General features: G+C 44.7%; 4 protein-coding genes across 4 annotated transcripts in view; 2 read left to right on the top strand and 2 right to left on the bottom strand.

Moving 5' to 3' along the window:
- The window catches only part of LOC126629849 (uncharacterized calcium-binding protein At1g02270-like), a 21,020-nt gene extending 9,197 nt beyond the window's left edge, over positions 1 to 11,823 (top strand). The window contains exons 9-11 of the mRNA XM_050299990.1: positions 10,841 to 10,951; positions 11,027 to 11,134; positions 11,261 to 11,823. Coding sequence (XP_050155947.1) covers positions 10,841 to 10,951; positions 11,027 to 11,134; positions 11,261 to 11,488 — 447 coding nt within the window. The 3' untranslated portion in view covers positions 11,489 to 11,823. The remainder of the gene's footprint in view (positions 1 to 10,840; positions 10,952 to 11,026; positions 11,135 to 11,260) is intronic.
- On the bottom strand, positions 2,945 to 20,216 carry LOC126629843 (uncharacterized). The gene is made up of 3 exons (XM_050299984.1): positions 19,374 to 20,216; positions 19,006 to 19,340; positions 2,945 to 3,637 (listed from the first exon to the last, which is right to left on the bottom strand). The coding sequence occupies exons 1-3, from the start codon at positions 20,176 to 20,178 to the stop codon at positions 3,110 to 3,112; spliced, it is 1,668 nt and encodes a 555-aa protein (XP_050155941.1). The 5' UTR covers positions 20,179 to 20,216; the 3' UTR covers positions 2,945 to 3,109.
- Positions 6,353 to 9,367, top strand: LOC126629845 (protein BEARSKIN2-like). The gene is made up of 6 exons (XM_050299985.1): positions 6,353 to 6,679; positions 6,967 to 7,235; positions 7,495 to 7,641; positions 7,754 to 8,038; positions 8,172 to 8,570; positions 8,665 to 9,367. Exons 1-6 carry the CDS (start codon positions 6,484 to 6,486, stop codon positions 8,962 to 8,964), a joined length of 1,596 nt encoding a protein of 531 aa, XP_050155942.1. The 5' UTR covers positions 6,353 to 6,483; the 3' UTR covers positions 8,965 to 9,367.
- On the bottom strand, positions 17,199 to 17,850 carry LOC126629856 (uncharacterized). Its single transcript, XM_050299999.1, has one exon. The coding sequence runs from the start codon at positions 17,742 to 17,744 to the stop codon at positions 17,214 to 17,216; it is 531 nt and encodes a 176-aa protein (XP_050155956.1). The 5' UTR covers positions 17,745 to 17,850; the 3' UTR covers positions 17,199 to 17,213.

Raw genomic sequence — 20,216 nt, 5'->3', positions numbered from 1 at the left:
CCAGATGCACCATCACTCTTTTTATATATTTTTTTCTTTCTTTTCTTTCACATGGTGCCAGATGCACCATCACTCTTTTTATATATTTATCTTTTTCTTTCTTTTTATTTTTTATTTTTTTTATTTTTTATTCTTGAGAACCCAGAAGAATGATTCTTCGACGGAGAAGCAAAGTGGAAAGCACGGGTATTCCACTTAGCCTCTTGTGGCTTTATAAAAGAATTGCTGCCTTCTCCCACTTCATCGCATAGTAGAAGGGCCATAACTTTCAACCAAACCGACGGTAGAGAGGAAGAAGAAGATGTATCGAACCGGGTTGCTCACGTTCTGCTGTCCTTGCTGCACCGCCGTCGCTGCACCATTGCACTGCCTGCTGCACACCATTGCACTGCCTGTCATCCTTGCACTGTCATTGAGGCCAGCCACCGAGCACAGCAAGTCGTCAGGCAGCTGGAGGACCGACGATGAAGTGATGTTGACGTACGAGGGGTGGTTAGTGGAGCAGGAAGCAGACCATAACAAAACCCAACTTTTTGGACCGGTTTACGAAGGCGCTGCACTACTACTGGACCATGTTCGACTCGCTGGAGGTTTGCGCAATGCAGTCGGAGAAGGTGATGGCGGAGAGCAGGCTGAGCTTGGCAGGGACCACCACGGATGTGCAGAGATAGTTTTTTTTTTTTTTTTTTTTTTTTTTTTTTTTTTTTTTGCGGTGGAGCTTCCTGAACATTTGGAGCACCCATCCCTTTTTTAGTACAAGTTCTGCAGCTTGCTCTTGTTGAACTCAAGCACAAGCGTAAAACTAGTGACATTATTGGCAACAAAAATGGGAAGGGGCCTTGCAACATTATGTATCTGGATTGAAGGAGGATGAGGATGGAGAAGATGGAAAGCATGGATCCTGCAGCACCAACCCAAGTCACAACCTCAGTCTTGCACTTCTTCCTTCTTTCGACTAGCTTTGGGAGACCAACTGAGAGAAGCAGTAGTAGTTATAACACCAGCTACAACAGCAGAATTTCGGTACTTGTCAGTCGATACCTTGGCAGTTGACGCTCCAGAGGAAGAGGCACTTGGTTTGGCATCAGAGACTGAGCCTCCTGAGCTTCCAGCTGATAGATCTGCTCGTTCAGAAAGCGGCAACTGTCAGTCGTTGATCCTGATCTACCTGGCATTCCAAAAGCATCTTCAATTGGTGGAGTTCAGGAGATATGGAACCAAGAAATCCTAAATCATGGGCCAACGTTCTACTAAGACGAAAATATCTCTTAAATTCAGGATGACCACTTTTCCATCCGAGCACTCCACCCCGAACCAGGGAAAGTGATCGTCTTCTCCGCAATTGTTGGGAAAAAAAGGACTTTATGGTGTCTGCAATGGCGTCCGAGTCGAGCGACGGTGGAAGGAATGAGTGAAGATTAATTGCAGTGCCCCCCGTTCTCCTGCGGGAAATCTCTATTGCTTTTGATTCTGTGCTTTGGCGGTTTCGAATCTGGATCCAGATGCTCTTCCAGTTGGATTTCTGTAGTTCCTTCATTGTGTAAACAGACAAAGACTCACCGGCATGTCGAACCCTCTGGAAGAAACGGCAGTAGACGACCACAATTTGATGTCTGATAGAGGCAGTGAAGTGGCCAAAGGAGTTGGGTTCGCCGGGTTGGAGTCGGAGGAGGAGGCTCTGATGGAGAGCTTTGGGAAAGAAGGGTTTTTTGGGCTGCTCCTTTTCATAGATTTGGGCTCCGGAGGTGATGATTCCTTTGGGCTTTGATAAGGGTAGTCGGATTCAGTGTCAATGCCGCCGTTTAGGATAATGAACTCGAAGGCGTAGTCCATGAGACCGCCATTGCATCCGGCGTTGTAGGACGTGTCACAGTCGACGAGCTCTTGCTCTGAGAGAGAGACACCAATTCTTCAGTCACTATTTGGTTTATGCCCTCCACTGCTGCCACTGTTGAAAAAGCCCAGCAACTCCCGCAACCTCCTTGATTTTTTATGGGATTGACGGCACCCTTGAGTCTCTAATCCACAGATTCCGGCAACGTCTCGCCGGCGCGAAAAGCGTACCTCAGGCTCGGGTTCTTGGTTTTCATGACCCTGCGCTTAGGGTCACTCCTGGTGCCCAAAAACTTGGCACGGTACTCCTGGTTGATCAGGTCAGCGAAAGCATTCAGACCGACCTTGTACGGATGGTCCAGTGCGTTATACTCGTCGATGAACTTCAAGTTGTCCTTAAGATCTCGAACCTCCTCTCCTCCTCCCCGATGTCGTTGTATGTTTTTTGGTGCTTCACGAGCCACTATGCTCCACGACTTGTTCTATCTGATCTACTGCGGAGCCTGCAATTGGGGCACCTCTGTCTGCCACCCCAGCTGCTATTCCTCTCAACAGGCCTTCGCAGCCGCCAAGGACGGAGTATGGGTGCACCAGAACCACCACAAGACTGCCCTTCTTGATGTCTTCTGGGTTTGAAGAGCCGAGTGCTGAGTTGGGCCCGTGAGGAGGTGGGAGTGGCTTGGGAGCTTTGAAGAATTTTGGCAGATAGTAGGCTACGGGAGCTGGGCCTAATTTGATCTGGTTTTGGACAGGGGCTTCTTTTGAGGCCCTTTATATATATATATATATTTTTTTTTTAATACAAAAACATATTTTTTTTTTTTTGTAAATACATAAAACATGTATCTCTTTTTCTCTCTTATTTTTTTTTTTGTACAAAGAAATTGTAATAGCATCAAACTTTTAATAAAATCTTTATTCCTTATTTTGGTGTGACTGAACTCAAATTTTGAATATTCAAGCCTCCTATGTACCCCTCCAAAGAAGAGATTAGGTCGTAACGTAGTTCAAATACATAGATATTTTTTTGTATTTTCTTTTGGTGCCATTTGCAGTTTCAACTCATGCAGGCAATGAGCAATTGTTGTCGCCTTTTAAGCTCGTGCGGACAAGGAGCGTTGGTGTTGCCTTTTATGCTCATGCAGACAAGGAGCGTTGGTGTTGCCTTTTATGCTCGTGCAGACTAGGAGCGTTGGTTCGTGCAGTTTAGGCTCGTGCGAACAAGGAGCTTTGGTTCATGCAGTTTAGGCTCGTGCGAACAAGGAGCATTAGTTCGTCAAGCGATCTGAGAGAGTCGTTCCTCGCAATCTTCATAACAAGGAGCCTTGACCGAGTGATTGAAGAAGTCTTCAGGAAAGAAATTGCGCATCGTGATGGGGATGGACGATCTATGTGTCAAAATTTCATCATCTTCAACACGTTCATGTTGCTTTGAAGGTTGACAAGAGCTGCTTTGCCCCCTTTCCAATTGGCGGACATGTGGAGGAGACGTATGCTTCTTGTGCAATTTCTTAGGAGTGACTTGAGTCCATCCTTCAACTTTGCTTGTCTTGGAGGATGCCCCCAGCGGTTGAGGTGAAAACTTTGAGTCGGAAGAGCCAAAAGTGGAGGTGGTATAGTTTGACTCCACCACATCGTCAAGATCTAGCTCGATGATTCCTTTTTGAGCCAGCTTCATGATGAGATCTTTCAGCACGAAGCACTTTTCTGTCGGATGACTGATGAAGCGGTGGAATTTACAGTACCTTGGACTGTCGGTGCGATTCATCTCTTCTGGCCGTCTGTACTCAGGCAAGCCGATCACCTTCTTTTCCAGCAAGTCTTCTAACATGGCAACCACATCAGAGTCGGGGAATGGATAAGTCTTCTCCTAAAGCTCCTTCAAAGTACGTCTACGCATCTCTTGATCACGAAAAGCTTCGGTTTGAATCGCCTTGCCTCGTGTGGAGATCTTGACGGGAGCTGTGTTGACCGTCATTGCTTCCTTGGTGGGTTTCCATGCAGCCTTCTCCACCTTTGTCTCAAGAACTTTGTCGTTCTTGTAGTCGGCGATCGGTTCCTTCTTCCCATGATGAGCGATGCTCAACTCCATGTCATGGGCGCGGGTGGCCAATTCCTCGAAGGTCCGTGGTTTAATGCCTTGAAGGATGTATTGCAAACCCCATTGCATGCCTTGGATGCACATCTCGATTGAAGAGGTTTCCGAGAGCCTGTCTTTGCAGTCGAGGCTTAGAGTGCGCCATCTGTTGATGTAGTCAATGACTGGTTCGTCCTTCCACTGCTTTGTGCTTGCTAGCTCTAGCATGCTCACAGTGCGGCGGGTGCTATAGAAGCGGTTGAGGAATTCCCGCTCTAATTGCTCCCAACTGTTGATGGTCTCAGGTTCTAGGTCTGTGTACCACTCAAAGACGTTTCCTTTCAGCGAGCGCACAAACTGCTTGGCGAGGTAGTCTCCCTCCGTCCCCGCGTTGTTGCAAGTTTCGACGAAATGTGCAACGTGCTGCTTTGGGTTTCCTTTTCCATCAAACTGCATGAACTTTGGTGGTTGATAACCCCTTGGCATCCTTAGGGCATCAATCTTCTTGGAATAGGGCTTCGAGTAGAACAAGGAGGTATGTGAGCTCCCTTCGTACTGTGCCTTGATGGTGTTGGTGATCATCTCCTGCAGCTGCTGGATAGAAAGAGATCCCATGAGTGCCGCTGCTTGGTCTGGCTCCGGCTTCCCATCGATTTTCTTCACTGGGGGTTCTTCGTCTCCGCCAGCTCCTCCCTTTAGTGGATCATCCTCTGGGTCGGGTTTATCGCCATCCTGCGCCTCCAGTCGGTTGACTAATGCTGCAATTTGCAAGTCTTTTTCTTCCACAGTTCGGGTTAGCCTTGCGATTGCTTCATTCATTTGAGCTAGCTGCTCATCGATTGAAGTTGCTCCAATGGTCATGACTTGCATGGCTGAACTGTCGCTTGAATCGGCATCGGAGAGCATGGATTCAGAGTATTTCCTTGGGCTTTCCCCCCTTGGTGCCCTTAGTGAGGCTAAGGTGATCAAAGGCTCGTGCCTTGGGTGTTTTTGTTCCCTTGGCAGAGTTGATGCAGAGGTGAAAGAGGCGGCAGAAGTAGCTTTTGCCATGCTTCGAGTCGTGATACCCAACGTGACACCACTTGCGACGAGGGTGCCTTTGTTCTTTGCGCCGGTTATGGGAACAACTTGAGCCTTCCTTGATGTCATTGATTTTGGAAGTGTACTTATATTCCTTGAACGGAGGAAGAGATGAGAGGTAGAGATTGTCCCACTGGGCGTGCCAATTTGTGAACACGGAAAATTCCTGAAACGAAAGAGACAAGAACAACGCGCACAAACAAATATTTGTATTTGATGATTTTGGGTTACAATCTCTCTCAAATTTGATCCTCTGATTCGATCTCCGTAAGGTGTTGATTTGTGGATATTTTGTTGATCCAAGGGGCGTCGAGGCTTGATCTTGGATGAACAGTTGGAAGTTTCTTCAAAGGGTCGTGGGCTTAATCTTTGAAGTTGGATTTGAGCGGATCTTCAAGGAGCCGTTGGGGCTTGATCTTGAGGATGAATGTTTCTTCAAGGGCCGTTTGAGGCTTGATCTTGAATAACGGTGATGAGCGGATCTTCAAGGGTGTTTGGGTTTGATCTTTGAAGAACAGTGATGAACGGATCTTCAAGGGCTTTTGGGCTTGATCTTGAAGAACGGTTGGATGTGTGGATTTGTCGACGTTTGTTGATCCAAAGGGCCGTTGGGGCTTGATCTTGGATGAACGGATGATGAACGATGGTGCTTTCTTCAAGGGCCGTCGGGGCTTGATCTTGAAAGAGCGATGAACGAAGAACGAAGAAGGCTTTCTTGATTCTTCGGGAACCTGGATGCTTGAGAGCTTCGGAGTTTCAGAGCTTCAGAGCTTCAATGTGTAATCTGAATTGGTCCCCCTTATGAATGAATTAGCCTTCTATTTATAGAAATTTCCAATGCCTAATTTTGAATATAATATCCCAGATGAAATAAGTCGTTTTTGCCAGGTGTTGACACGTGTCCTATTTGATGACTTTTCCAACTCATTTCAATTTTCATTGAGTCACACGCTACGTGTAAAATTTATGTAATACATGAGCGTTGACACTTTGATTTATCGGTCAACATTTATTTACCGAAATTTCGATGTCTACAGTGACAATATATGGAGATCTATTTTAATTGGAAATAACTCCATGAGAATGCTACCGATTTTCTCAATTAGACTTTCTCGTTCTACCTTATCGACTCTTTATCCTACACCTACCCTCATTTAATCTTGGATTGACAAAAGGGGATACAAAATTTTCTCATGATCCCTGTAGCTTTTCAGTCCTCTCCGAGGAAGCACACCCACCCAGCCATACATACGGCAAACAGTTCCACACGTAGGATTCCCCGGGGTCCCACCAAAAGTCACGACAACAAAAATTCCCCACCGCACCATGTAAAAGCATAAGCCGAAGCTTAATAGTTACTTCCATAAGCAAAAAGCGTCCGCTGAAAACCACGAAGACTTGATCAACACCAAGTCAATTTCCGTACTGTTTCTCTTGTTTTCTTAATCCTACAAAAACCCAGCCAGCATTCCCCTTCTCCTTCATGAAAGAGGATGGCTTCCAATGGAATCCGCTTCACTAGAGTAGAAGTAGAAGGCCTGTTACTGCCAGTGGGATACCGATTCCACCCCACAGAAGAAGAGCTGATCAGCCATTACTTGAAGTTGAAGCTCCGGGGAAAGGATTCCCTCGTCAGCGACGCCATCCGTGAAATCAATATCTGCAACTACGAGCCCAGGGAATTGCCTGGTAATTATTTGCAAAGCCCCAGGTCTTAAATTTTCATTATTTTTCTTAGTCCGATGAGTCTGATAATCTGTATTTGCCATTGGTATTTGGGTTTAATCCAAACGTAACTTATTACCAATCCCAGTTCATAAAGTTACTATTTTTTTATCTCGAGTGACCGTTTTACGAAGGTCAGAGATTTCAGCACTCAACACTCTTCACTTTTACTGATACATTTTAGTTTGCATTTGAATGAGTCTAAAAATGTGTATGCAATTGGTTTAATCCAAATGTTGTGTTTTATGCAGAGATTTCACTGATAAAGTCGGATGATGAATGGTACTTCTACAACCGACCAATTTACAAAAAAAACAGCAGAAACGAAGTTGAAAGGGCGACGGCCACAGGCTTCTGGAAGAGCACCGGGAAGGAAAAAATAGTCAAGGCTCGAGACAACAAAATTATCGGTAAAAAGAGGATTCTGACATTTCGCCAAGGTCGCGGTCGTAATGCCCCAATTACCAACTGGGTCATGCATGAGTTTTCCATCCCTCAAATCACTCCTAATGCTAATCAGGTCATCATTCTCTTTCTATTTTCAGGTTCTTGTTAATATTGTTATCGATATATGATGTGCAATTTGCAGCATTGTATGAGGCAAGTTGTAAACCGGAGGCTGGAGGGGTTTTGGTTGTGAAACTCAAGTCTATTCGGCTTCTAGCCAAATTGGCTTCTTCTGTAACTCTGCAAAGTTTAGTGGCTTTTGGTTTGGAACCTTGTTTAATTTTCTGTTGGTGCTACTTCATTACATAACTGGTTTTCCAACTTATTTGCAGAGGGATTTCGTTCTCTGTTACGTAAAGAAGAAATCAGGTAAGAACACGGATGTTGCAACCGGTGATGAAGGCGAATCTAGTAATTACAACAATGCACCTGACTTTGAAAATCAACTGCAACCAGCACGTAATATGCATGTTGAAGAGGTGAGAATGTCGAGCACGAATGGTGATTAAAACTTCTTCATATATATATATATATACTCGGAGCAAAAGAAACAGATCCAAAACCTTTGCTTGCTTGTTGTTCACTATGCAGGAACGTACTCAGCCACCACCAAATCCGGACATTTTTCAGAGGGAATTGGATCTTATGCTTGGAAATACGCGTGGTAATAATGATTACCATGGAATGGATGAAAATTTGGAAGAGTTCGTAAATGGACTTTTTGGGGATGACCCGTATCAGGGTTACAGTGAAGAAATAACTCACAATAACGTCTTTAACGACTCCACTCTGCCACAGTCACCTAGGAAGGTGTATTTACAGGATTGTGGAGTGAGCAGTGACTCAGACACAGAAGTACAACATCAAGCTGCACAGGTAAAAAATCTTTCTCCCATAGAATCTTAAAATCAAATTTTGTCAATGTGTTATGGTTTCCACAGGTCAAATGCTAGAACTTCGCTCAACTTTGGAAACTTGCTCATATTTTCTGATTATTATTATTTTTTAGGGCCCGAGTTTACAAATGCTTGGTGTGCCACAAGCTAGTTCGAGCCACTTCGGAAGAGAGGAAGGTGTTATGCTTCGTAACCAGACCTTAGGACAGGCTGCTTCCTCTATCAATGTGTTACCTAAACCTCAGACTGATCGTCTTCAATCAATCAGTGATGAAGATTCTGGTACACACCAAATAACAAGCAGGCTGCGACGTGCATCAAGACCCATTAATGCCTTAAAATTAAAGAGTGCTTCCTCTGTGGATGTAGATGCAGTTAGCCTTCAGATTAACTCTATTCAGTTAGCCTCCGACGAATACTATAACAGTGAGAGAACACGCAGAAGAACATATCCAACAAGTGCCCTCTTAGCACTAGGCAAACCTAATGAATTAGAACAGCAGCAAAGCAAGGTGAGTGAGAGAACCCAAACTGCAGCACGGAGAACATGAATAATGTTTCTTTGGAGAGGCTATTTCCACAACTTAATCTGGTTTATTTTTGCAGGCCAAAGTAGCTGCAGAGCGTCGAGCTGCTGTTGATTTCCCCCCGAAGAGGAACTTTATAACAGAATCTAACAAAGACGCAGAGGCGGTTCAAGGCAATAATACAGAAAAGGGTTTGAAGCAGACACACAATGCAACCACCGCCGGCAATTGGATGAGCTGTTCTTGCATTTCCGGAGAAACTTCCCCCCCATTAACAGGTCCCCCATCAGTATACCTTTTCAACACGGTTCTACTTCTAGGTGCGATATTGTTCTTTGTTTTTGCTTGGGAAGAAGGTTTATACGGGCAGTGGTGCTAGATGAGCGTCACACAAAGAGTAATGCCAGACTTAGTGGTTGCTTATTGCTGCTATAAAATGTGGGAGTACCAGCCATGTTCTGCAGTGATGAAATGTTTACATTTGGCATAGCCTATGGAGTTTGACATGTTTCTGTTTCTACGGATCAGATGTAATGATTTATGGCTGGTACTGGAATCTCAGTACGGTATATATTTTTTTTTTGTTTAATCATTTGGGGAGCGGGGATTCGAACTCTTGAGATATTTTCTTAAAATGTAAAAGATAAATACTGTTAGACCATGATAGTGTTAGAAGTTAGAAGTTGAGATGTTAAAAAAATCATATGGAAATTCGAACTTTTGAGATATCATTTAAAATTATGAAAGATAAATAATACTAGACCATGTTCGTGTTGTTAGAAGTTGAAATTTAAAATGTTTTTGTTTTCCTATAATGGCAAAAGATAAAAAGAAATGGGGGTGAGAAAGGCTTGAACTCTCGCCCTCAGGATCACCCAGAAGCTATGAGACCTACGCGCAAGCCAACTGCGCCACCACCCCAATGTTGTTCTAAAGTTGTGTTACGTAATATTTAAACGGAATATGCAAAATGTATGGGTCTTGTTCACAGCAGACCTGTCATTTTGTACCCGACCCGTTAATATTAGTATTTGGGTGGATGCTTGACGGGTCGGGTTGCTAACAGGTGAACCCGTTAACTAACGGATCACTTTGGGTCAACCCGTTAGTTGAGGATATTTTAATCTAGTCTAGTCGTACCCAGTGCACAAGGCTCCAGCTTTACGCAGGGTCTGGGAGAGGTGAATGTCGGCTAGCCTTACCCCCATTTATGGAGAGGCTGCTCTCAAGTCTCGAACCCGAGACCTACCGTTAGTTGAGGATATTTTAATAATTTCAGTAAAATCTTAACAACAAAAAATAAACTCTATGTAAAATAATAATAATAATAATTGTTAACGGGTGATCCATTAGCTTAATGGGTCGAGTTTGGATGACCTGTTAACTTAACGGGTCAGATTGAACTCGACCCAAACCTGATAAACTCAACCCGTTTACAGGCCTAGTTCAAAGGTTGGATTACGTAACTTTAAAGCCCACACAACCAGCCTCAAAAATTTTGCTTGGTCAAAAATGGTTTGAAGGAGACCTGCATTACCATTCAAAATTGATACTTAAAAAGATTACGCCTCAATTTGTGGGCCAAGATATTTATAAGCATATGAATATTTACATTTTTGTCACATTAAATGTGATGCACAAGCCCCCCAACGTAAGTGTCATGAGTTCCCGGCCACCCGGTGGGGTATATATTTTTCTGCAACGAAAAATTTCAACTTATAACAAATAGTGTCTCTTTCTTCTTTCTCTCAATTGCTTCTGCTTTTCTTCCATGAATTTGGTTTCTGAGAAAATGGGTACTTAGGAAATCGTTTATTGGATAATGGATACTGAAAATTTTGAGTCGTTGCAGGGTTTAAGTGCGGGTTCTAATGTGGCAAAGATTAATCGCAGAGAAAGTGAGAGTCTTTCAAGAAGCTACAGCGGCAGCTGCATTTCGTTGCCGTCAATAAGTCACGAAAACCACTAAAGACTAGTTGGTGCGAAGCTGTTTTTGAATATTACGGGTAAGCAATTCGGTTTACATATTCTATATTATTGTCATTAATACTCATCCGTTCACATTTTCTCTACCTACTATCTGATACCTTGCCACAGAGGGCAAGAATCGTAGTTCATCAGATATATTGTGCACAGAAAGCTTTGTTCAAAACTTTTGAAAAGATGCATGGATCCTTTATATTATAGGGCATGCAAGCTCTAGACAGTTTCTACATGCAATCATTTAACTTCCTTTTTCCTTTTGGGGTTTTCAGCGCCAGCTTCGAAAAGCTTCGATGGCTGAAAATGATGCATTTGCCTTTCTGAAGGGTGATAGTCATGGTGATTTTATTACGTCCTCAGCTTTCTGTGAAGCACTACAACAGGTTGGTTCTATTAGCTATTAAGCTGTATAAAGTTCAAATGGAAAGATAAGACTTGCTCATGTAGGTATATTGCAGGTTAATTTAATTGGTCATCCTGCGGGACTAGGTTTCCAGGAGACAAGGGATCTCTGGATCCAGGCAGACGCCGATGCAAATGGTGTTCTTGATTACGAAGAATTTAAGGTACATTACATCCATAATAATTTCATTTATTTTCCTTTTGAATTACATTAGCATTGCCGTCATGTAATAGTCCTTCCAAAGTACTACAAGATTAAAATCACGTGTCTAAAACCCTTGGCATTGCAGAATAGAATTTGGAGTTCAACAGCGTCAGAGGATAAGGAAAGTCTCAACGGTAGTAGAGAGGAGTCCAAACGAGGCATGCAGGACTCCCTGGGATTCAATGTGAAGAATGCAGTTCTATATCCCCGTGAGGCGGAGAAGGGAATATGGCCCGAAGATTATACTCTCTCTGATCACGCTCGACTCTCGGTTGTACTTTCACCAGAAAGGATGTGGTGTTGTAAGTCATAAACCTCACTTAACGACGCACACGGAAAGGATTTGTAGAATCTGTAGGAAATGTGTATAGCCAACAGAGGAAAGGTCCCTTCTGTGGTACTACTTGTGTTTGAGAAAAAGAAAGAACAGAGCAATATAGGGTTGGAGAGTTTTTTCTGGTTGATATTCTTCATTCTTTTAACTGTTTCTCACTAGCCTTGGCCAACTTATTTTTTATCTTTTGGGGAAGGAGGGGGGAGGATCATGTGTGTGGGTCTCCAGTTGCTGTAATGTGGAATGCTTTTTACCTAAAACGACTGGATTTTCAAGATCCTACTTGATGATATATGATCAGTTATTGATTTGTATGGATTCGTCTCACTTCTTGTTGCTTTGCAATTGCAAGCCCTGTCAGGTGGGCTCACAATCATTTCAAATTGAGAAGATAAAAAAGAATCTAAATTTGAGAGGATGCATGGTTGGTACACATAAAAAAGAATCTAAAATTGAGAAGATACGCATGCTAAATTAGTAATTAGGGATGATTGTGAACACGGAAAATTCCTGAAACGAAAGAGACAAGAATAACGTGCACAAACAAATATTTGTATTTGATGATTTTGGGTTACAATCTCTCTCTATTTTGATCCTCTGATTCGATCTCCGTAAGGTGTTGATTGGTGGATGTGCGATTGATCCAAGGGCCGTTGAGGCTTGATCTTGGATGAACTGTTGGAAATTTCTTCAAAGGGCCGTGGGCTTGATCTTTGAAGGTGGATTTGAGCGGATCTTCAAGGAGCCGTTGGAGCTTGATCTTGAGTAACGGTGATGAACGGATCTTCAAGGGCTTTTGGGCTTGATCTTGAAGAAACAGTGATGAACAGATCTTCAAGGGCTTTTGGGCTTAATCTTGAAGAACGGTTGGATGTGTGTGGATTTGTCGACGTTGTTGATCCAAAGGGCCGTTGGGGCTTGATCTTGGATGAACGGATGATGAACAATGGTGCTTTCTTCAAGGGTCGTCGGGGCTTGATCTTGAAAGAGCGATGAACGAAGAACGAAGAACACTTTCTTCAAGGGCCGTCAGGGCTTGATCTTGAATTGGTGGATGATTGTTGATCCAAAGGGCCGTTGGGGCTTGGTCTTAGGATGAACGAAGAACGAAGAACGAAGAGAGCTTTCTTGATTCTTCGGGAACCTGGATGCTTGAGAGCTTCGGAGTTTCAGAGCTTCAGAGCTTCAAGGTGTAATATGAATTGGTTTTGGTTCCTCCCAAATGAATGAATTAGCCTTCTATTTATAGAAATTTCCAAGGCCTAATTTTGAATATAATATCCCAGATGAAATAAGTCGTTTCTGCCAGGTGTTGACATGTGTCCTATTTGATGACTTTTCCAACTCATTTCAATTTTCGTTGAGTCACACACTACGTGTAAAATTTATGTAATACATAAGCGTTGACACTTTGATTTATCGGTCAACATTTATTTACCGAAATTTCGATGTCTACAAATGCCCCCACTTCAAGTCGCGTCGTGTACATGTGCTTGTCGCGTGTAGGAGATGCGTTTTGAAGTCCCTTACTGTAGACGTCGATCCAAGGGCCGTCGAGACTTGATCTTGAATTGGGGCTGGAGATTTCTTCAAGGGCCGTTGAGGCTTGATCTTGAATTGGGCTTGAGATTTCTTCAAGGGCCGTTGAGGCTTGTTCTTGAATTTTTTTGTTTGAAATTTCTTCAAGGGCCGTTGAGACTTGATCTTGAAGGTTGAAATTGGACCACAAGGAGCTTCATGTGGTAGATGATCTTTGGCTTTGGTAGTGGATGAATCGGCACGTTTTTGTTCTTTTGTGCTTTGTTGACTTTCCATAACTTTGATCTTGAACTGGGTTGGAGGATTTTCTGGATTCCTCTAATTGTTGATTTTCCACAGCTTATTCTTGAACTAGGTTTTGATTCAAGAGTGGTAGACACTTGATCTTGAATCGGACTTGTGATTTCTTCCAGGGCCGTCGAGGCTTGATCTTGAATTTGGCTGGAAACTTCTTCAAGGGTCGTCGAGGCTTGATTCTTGAAGGTTGACTCGACACATGGCAAGCAGGCACGAGGGGAAGTCGTGGCTACTTGTTGCTTTGTTCAATCTTTCCAATTCACACCTGAGCAGTTTGGTCAACGGTATGATCTTCAAGATTGATGGGCTATTCTTCCAGTTGGTGACTTGATCTTTAAGGATTTGATTCAAGGGTGGTGAATCGGCACGTGCAGCCCACAACGCCTAGTAAGTCAACCCAAGAATTTGAGGGTCAAAACGAGTTCACCGTCCTCAGGCAGATGCGGCATCTTCTCGAGTTCTTCATCTCAAACTCTTTCTGCTGAGTTGACTGTGCATGCTGCATTCTTCTCTGCTTGTTTCTTCAGGCAGATGTGGCAGCTTCTCGAGTTCTTCAGCTCGGACTCCTTCTGCTGAGTTGACTGTGCAGACTGCATTCTTCTCTGCTTGTTCCTTCTGCACGTTGTCTCCACATGCTGCAAGGTATCATTTTCACTTGCCTTATCTATTCTTCAGGCAGATGTGGTAGCTTCTTTGGAAGTACAGCAGCAGTGGGAGACGAGTACTCGAGAGCAGTGCTAGGTAGGCAATTAGGGAAGGGTTCCAAGCAGTCGGTTCTTTACCCGAGTTTGAGTGGAAGTTCCGGCATATTGTTTTCTTTATCCTTGTCTTTGTAGGTAAGAACAAGGACAAAGGAAAGGACAGGGAGAACGCATGATATGAGATACTCTTGCTTTCTACCCTGGTGATATGAGATACTTTTGCTTTGGAGTCATTGGCTTGCAGAGGTACACCAAGGAATAAGGAACATTGAATGACTCGAGAGGCTTCGTTGGGAAAGCATTTTTGGAGATGAAGAAAGGCTCTGTATGTTTGCCTTGCTATGGAAGGTGAAGGTGGACAGTTATAGGAAGTTCTTTGATACCTGTAGAGGTACTATTCTTTCACTCGTGTCGGCAACCAATGCGTGATTGATCAGTATGGCTTCACGTGCTTTCTTCTTTATCAGAAATCTTCGACAAATTGTCCGTAATTTCCGCCAAGCTGAGTGTGCATGTGACAGGTGTTGACGCGGCTGAAAAAAAGGACTGGCGCCTCTTCGATAACTGGGATCGGCGCTTCGACAAATTACCCGTGATTTCTGCAACGCCGAGTTTGCGTGTGATAGGTGCTGACGTGTCTGGAAAAGACTGGCGTCTCTTCGATATCTGGGATTGGAGCTTCGACAAATTACCCGTGATTTCCGCAAAGCTGAGTTTGCGTGTGATGGATGCTGATGCGTCTGGAAAAGCAAGATGCTTCTCCGATTTCTGAGCTTGCCTCTTCGATTTTTGAATGGCCTCTTCGAATTCTGAGCTCGCCTCTTTGATCTCTGAAATCCCGTCGAGTGTTGATTTTTTATAGAGGAATGCAGTTCGTTTCAAAGCACACTTGAATTTTCGCTTGTGAAAACTCCCTTTTTGCACTTCTAAGATCTTGATTTGTCCGATCTTTTCTTTCTTCAACACTTTGAAAATGTCCGGACCCTCCGACTGTCGTTTTGACTTGAATCTTGGTGAAGAGGCAGTCCCGCCTTCTCCAGACAACATATGGCGCCCATCCTTCATATCCCCTACTGGTCCTCTTACCGTTAGGGATTCGGTGATGAAGAATGATATGACCGCTGCGGTGGTGGCTCGGAACCTTGTCACTCCCAAAGATAACAGACTACTTTCCAGGCGGTCTGATGAGTTGGCTGTTAAGGAGTCTCTGGCTCTTAGTGTGCAGTGTGCGGGTTCTGTGTCCAACATGGCCCAACGCCTATTTGCTCGAACCCGTCAAGTTGAATCGTTGGCGGCTGAAGTGATGAGTCTCAAATAGGAGATTAGAGGGCTCAAGCATGAGAATAAACAGTTGCACAAGCTCGCACACAACTATGCCACAAACATGAAGAGGAAAATTGACCAGATGCAGGAATCTGATGGTCAGATTTTACTTGATCATCGGAGGTTTGTGGGTTTGTTCCAGCAGCATTTGCCTTCGTCTTCTGAGGCTGTACCGCGTAATGAAGCTCCAGATGATCAACCTTTGGCTCCTCTTCTTCCTGGAGTTCCGCCGAGTGGTGTGGCTTCAAACAGTCACCATCTGGCGCCTCTCATTTCTGGAGCTATGCCGAGTGGTGAGGCGCCGCCTAATCGTCCTTGAAGATCCCCTCTTGTAAATTTGATTCGATTTGATTTTTTTTTATGACATGTGGAATGCGAATTTATGTAAATTTTTAGATAAATAAATAAAAGATGGATTTTACTAAATGCATTATATATATATATATATATATATATATATATATATATATGTATATATGTTTCTCATGGTGCCAGATGCACCAGATGCACCATCACTTCCCTTTTAATCATTTTTTTCTTTTTTTTTCTTTTCTTTTCCATGGTGCCAGATGCACCATCAAAATTTTCTTTTATTTTTTGTTTCTTTCGGCTCCACCTTTTTTTCTTTTTGCTGGCACATGGTGCCTAATGCACTTTTTTTTTCACGTGGTGGCAGCACCACTTTGCTCCACCATCCCTTTTTTTTATTATATATTTTTCTGTATAAATTTAGGTGATGGGTAGAGGAATTTGCAGGGAGCGGATGAAGATGACGGAGATGCTGCAGTCGAGGCTTCATGACCGGCTAGTCGTTTGACGGCGGTTATTGAAGTTCTCCGCCGTTGATGTTTGCCACTGCCACTACACAACCATTGCTCCGCCACTGCATTCTTGCTACCTTGCACCGCCGCCATTACACAGCCGCTGTACTGCCTGCCGTCGCAAAGGAAGGGATCATATTTGCAACCTGGGCGCTTCCTACCAAACCACCAAGTGTTGCCACAAAACCCTCGAAATCCACCCCAATGAAGGGACTCGCCAAGCCGTTGCTGTTCATGGTGGAGTCAAAGATCGTGTCGCCAAACTTGAGCTCCTGTGAGCTGTCGGACGTGGTGTCGCAACTCACCCAACCTCCAGGGTCTCAAGCTTTCCAGGTGTTTCAGCTACAGAAGCTATCTTATCTTCCAGTCGCTTCCAACAAACTAGCTCTCCCAATCAGGGTGTATATGAAGTAGCAGATGTCTAACCAACAGATCAATCCCCAGGAGAGTGAGTTTTAACAACAGATGCAATTTGCAGCTTCTTCAGGATCCAAATTAGTGCAAGAATAAAGTGGTGCTAGGTAAATCTTCCTCTCGTAGGCATCGAACAGATTAAGGAGATCCCAAGCGGAGCTGAGCGGAGACGGTGGCGGAGAAAGGGGTTCGGAAGCGCACACCCAAATTCGCAAATCAAAATGGGTTCTGACCCTGTCGTCGTTATACACCAATTGAGCAAGAGTGGTCTTTCCATCCCACCCATCCACAACAGGGATGACATCGACATTGCGCCTTATACCGTCTTCGCTGCTCTCAGACACTAACCTGCTCATCAAAACCTTCTTATCTTCGTCTCGGCCATAAATGGCAGATTCCTCAATCAAAGACGCAGTTCCCAATCTCGCAGGTTGTTCAATTTGTTCAATCTCTCCAACGTTGTTCAACTTATTCAACGAATTAAAACCGTATTTGCCTCTCTCGGATTCAACAGCACTCAACCTCTCCCTTACAATTCTGACACCTCAAACAGCAGCTCTCGTAAACCCTAGGGTACTCGTACAGCACGTAACAGTACGGACAAGTCATTCAGAAAGTCGACAATCTCGACCTCGGCTGCTGTTGGCTGTCGTTTCCCACCCCGGCGTCGGTTCGGGCCCGGCTGTCCCGCCGCACCGGCAATTTGTTCGAAATCGAAGAGCCGAGATCGATCCGGCTGAACGGCCCCAGCTCGTTGTCGTAAATCTGCTTCTTGGCCGGATCGGACAGAACCGCCCATGCATCGGCTATGAGCTTGAATGCGTGCTCAGCGTAGGCGTACTTGTTCTTGTCCGGGTGGAGGAGTAACGCTAGCCGTCGGTAAGATTTCTTGATGTGATCGAGGTCGTCGGATCGGCGATCGGACAGGAGAACGGCGTACCAGTCGGGGTGGTTGTTGACGCGTTTGTCGGCGGCTAAGAGCACATCGGCGACGGCCAAGATCTGATCTGACCCCTCCAGCAGCGGCTCGGTCTCCTGAGCCAGATTTGCGAAGTCGCGGCAGCTGCTGGGATCCCGGCTGTGTAGAAGCTTCTCCGCGATTCCGAGCAATCGCTCGGCTTCTACCCTGTTTGGATCCATGGATTCCCTGGCTTCGGAATTCTGGGAAAAGCAAATGCCAAATGCCAAATACCGAAATGGGGAAATTGGAAGCGGAGATGTTTCTACTTCCAATTGCAGAGTGTTATTGATTGGGTCTAGAGATATATATATATATCCCCTTTTTTTATTTTTTTATTTTTTTTTATTTTTTTTTCTTTGTAAATACATAATAACATATGTATTTATTTATTTTTTTTGTAATAAAATTGACTTTCTTTAATAAAACATTTATTTTTATTTTGATATGACTGAACTCGAAATTGAACGCTCGAGCTGCCTACGTACCCCTCCAAAGAAGAGATCAAGTCGTAACGTAGTTCAAATACATTTTTTTTTTGGTATTTTCTTTTTGTGCCGTTTGCAGTTTCAAGTCCTGCAGACAAGGAGTGTTGGTGTCGTTTGCAGTTTCAACTCGTGCAGACAAGGAGCATTTGGTGTCGTGTTGCAGTTTCAGCTCGTGCAGACAAGGAGCATTTGGTGCCGTTTGCAGTTTCAGCTCGTGCAGGCAAGGAGCTTTGGGTTGTCGCCTTTTAGGCTCGTGCAGACCAGGAGCGTTGGTGTTGCCTTTTATGCTCGTGCAGACCAGGAGCATTGGTGTTGCCTTTTATGCTCGTGCAGACCAGCAGCATTGTGCCATGCAGTTTAGGCTCATGCAGGCGAGGAGCTTCGGTTCGTGCAGTTTAGGCTCGTGCGAACAAGGAGCATTGGTTCGTCAAGCGATCCGGGAGAGCTGTTCCTCGCAATCTTCATAGCGAGGAGCCTTGACTGATTGATTGAAAAAGTCTTCAGGAAAGAAATCACGCATCGTGATGGGGGTGGACGATCTATGTGTCGAAATTTCATCATCTTCAACAAGTTCACGTTGCTTTGAAGCTTGACAAGAGCTGCTTTGCCCCCTTTCCGATTGGCAGACTTATGGAGGAGACGTATGCTTCTTGTGAAATTTCTTAGGAGTGACTTGAGTCCATACTTTAACTTCGCTTGGCTTGGAGCATGCCCCCAGCGGTTGAGGTGAAGACTTTGTGTCGAAAGAGTCATAAGTGATGGTGGTATAGTTTGACTTCACCACATCGTCAAGATCTAGCTCGATGATTCCTTTCTGAGCCAGCTTCACGATGAGATCTTTCAGCACGAAGCATTTTTCTGTCGGATGACTGATGAAGCGGTGGAATTTACAGTATCTTGGACTGTCGGTACGATTTATCTCTTCCGGCCGTCTGCACTCAGGCAAACTAATCACCTTTTTGTCCAACAGGTCATCCAGCATGGCAACCACATCAGAGTCGGGGAATGGATAAGTCTTCTCCTCAAGCTCCTTCAAAGTGCGTCTACGCATCTCTTGATCACGAAAAGCTTCGGTTTGAATCGCCTTGCCTCGTGTGGAGATTTTGACGGGAGCTGTGTTGACCGTCATTGCTTCCTTGGTGGGTTTCCATGCAGCCTTTTCCACCTTTGTCCCAAGAACTTTGTCGTTCTTGTAGTCGGCGATCGGTTCTTTCTTCCCATGATGGGCGATGCTCAACTCCATGTCATGGGCGCGGGTGGCCAATTCCTCGAAGGTCCGTGGTTTAATGCCTTGAAGGATGTATTGCAAACGCCATTGCATACCTTGGATGCACATCTCGATTAAAGAGGTTTCCGAGAGCCTGTCTTTACAGTCGAGGCTTAGAGTGCGCCATCTGTTGATGTAGTCAATGACTGGCTCGTCCTTCCACTGCTTTGTGCTCGTTAGCTCTAGCATGCTCACAGTGCGGCGGGTGCTGTAGAAGCGGTTGAGGAATTCCCGCTCTAATTGCTCCCAGCTGTTGATGGACTCGGGCTCTAGGTCCGTGTACCACTCAAAGGCATTTCCTTTCAGAGAGCGCACAAACTGCTTGGCGAGGTAGTCTCCCTCCGTCTCCGCGTTGTTGCAAGTTTCGACGAAATGTGCAACGTGCTGCTTTGGGTTTCCTTTTCCATCAAACTGCATGAACTTTGGTGGTTGATAACCCCTTGGCATCTTCAGGGCATCAATCTTCTTGGAGTACGGCTTCGAGTACAACCCGGAGGTATTTGAGCTCCCTTCGTACTGTGCCTTGATGGTGCTGGTGATCATCTCTTGCAATTGCTTGATAGAGAGAGATCCCATGAGCGTCGTTGCTTGGTCTGGCTCCGGCTTCTCATCGATTCTCTCTACCTGAGGCTCATCTTCTTCGTCATCTCTTCTTTTTAGTGGATCATTCTCTGGGTCGGGTTTATCGCCGTCCTGCGCCTCCAATCGGTTGACTAGTGCTGCAATTTGCAAGTCTTTTTCTTCCACAGTTCGGGTTAGCCTTGCGATTGCTTCATTCATTTGAACCAGTTGTTCTTCAACGGAGGTAACGCCGATAGTCATGACTTGTGCGACCAATAGCCGTGACTTTCCTTTAGACATCCAGGATGCTGATGAAGAACGTCGTTGGCTGCTTTGGG

Source organism: Malus sylvestris, chromosome 7, assembly GCF_916048215.2.
Source record: "Malus sylvestris chromosome 7, drMalSylv7.2, whole genome shotgun sequence".
In the NCBI taxonomy this organism is placed as follows: Eukaryota; Viridiplantae; Streptophyta; class Magnoliopsida; order Rosales; family Rosaceae; genus Malus; species Malus sylvestris.
Note: the sequence above shows the minus strand (reverse complement) of the source record. Positions and strands in the feature narration are given on the sequence as shown.

Coding starts and splice junctions, on each gene's coding strand:
- LOC126629845 (XM_050299985.1), top strand. CDS start 6,484: ATGGCTTCCAATGGAATCCGCTTCACTAGAGTAGAAGTAGAAGGCCTG. Junction 6,680..6,966: donor CGAGCCCAGGGAATTGCCTG/GTAATTATTTGC, acceptor TGTTTTATGCAG/AGATTTCACTGATAAAGTCG. Junction 7,642..7,753: donor GTAATATGCATGTTGAAGAG/GTGAGAATGTCG, acceptor TTCACTATGCAG/GAACGTACTCAGCCACCACC.
- LOC126629856 (XM_050299999.1), bottom strand. CDS start 17,744: ATGGATCCAAACAGGGTAGAAGCCGAGCGATTGCTCGGAATCGCGGAG.
- LOC126629843 (XM_050299984.1), bottom strand. CDS start 20,178: ATGTCTAAAGGAAAGTCACGGCTATTGGTCGCACAAGTCATGACTATC. Junction 19,341..19,373: donor AATCGAGATGTGCATCCAAG/GTATGCAATGGC, acceptor ACATCCTTCAAG/GCATTAAACCACGGACCTTC. Junction 3,638..19,005: donor ATGACCTGTTGGACAAAAAG/GTGATTAGTTTG, acceptor CTGGAAAAGAAG/GTGATCGGCTTGCCTGAGTA.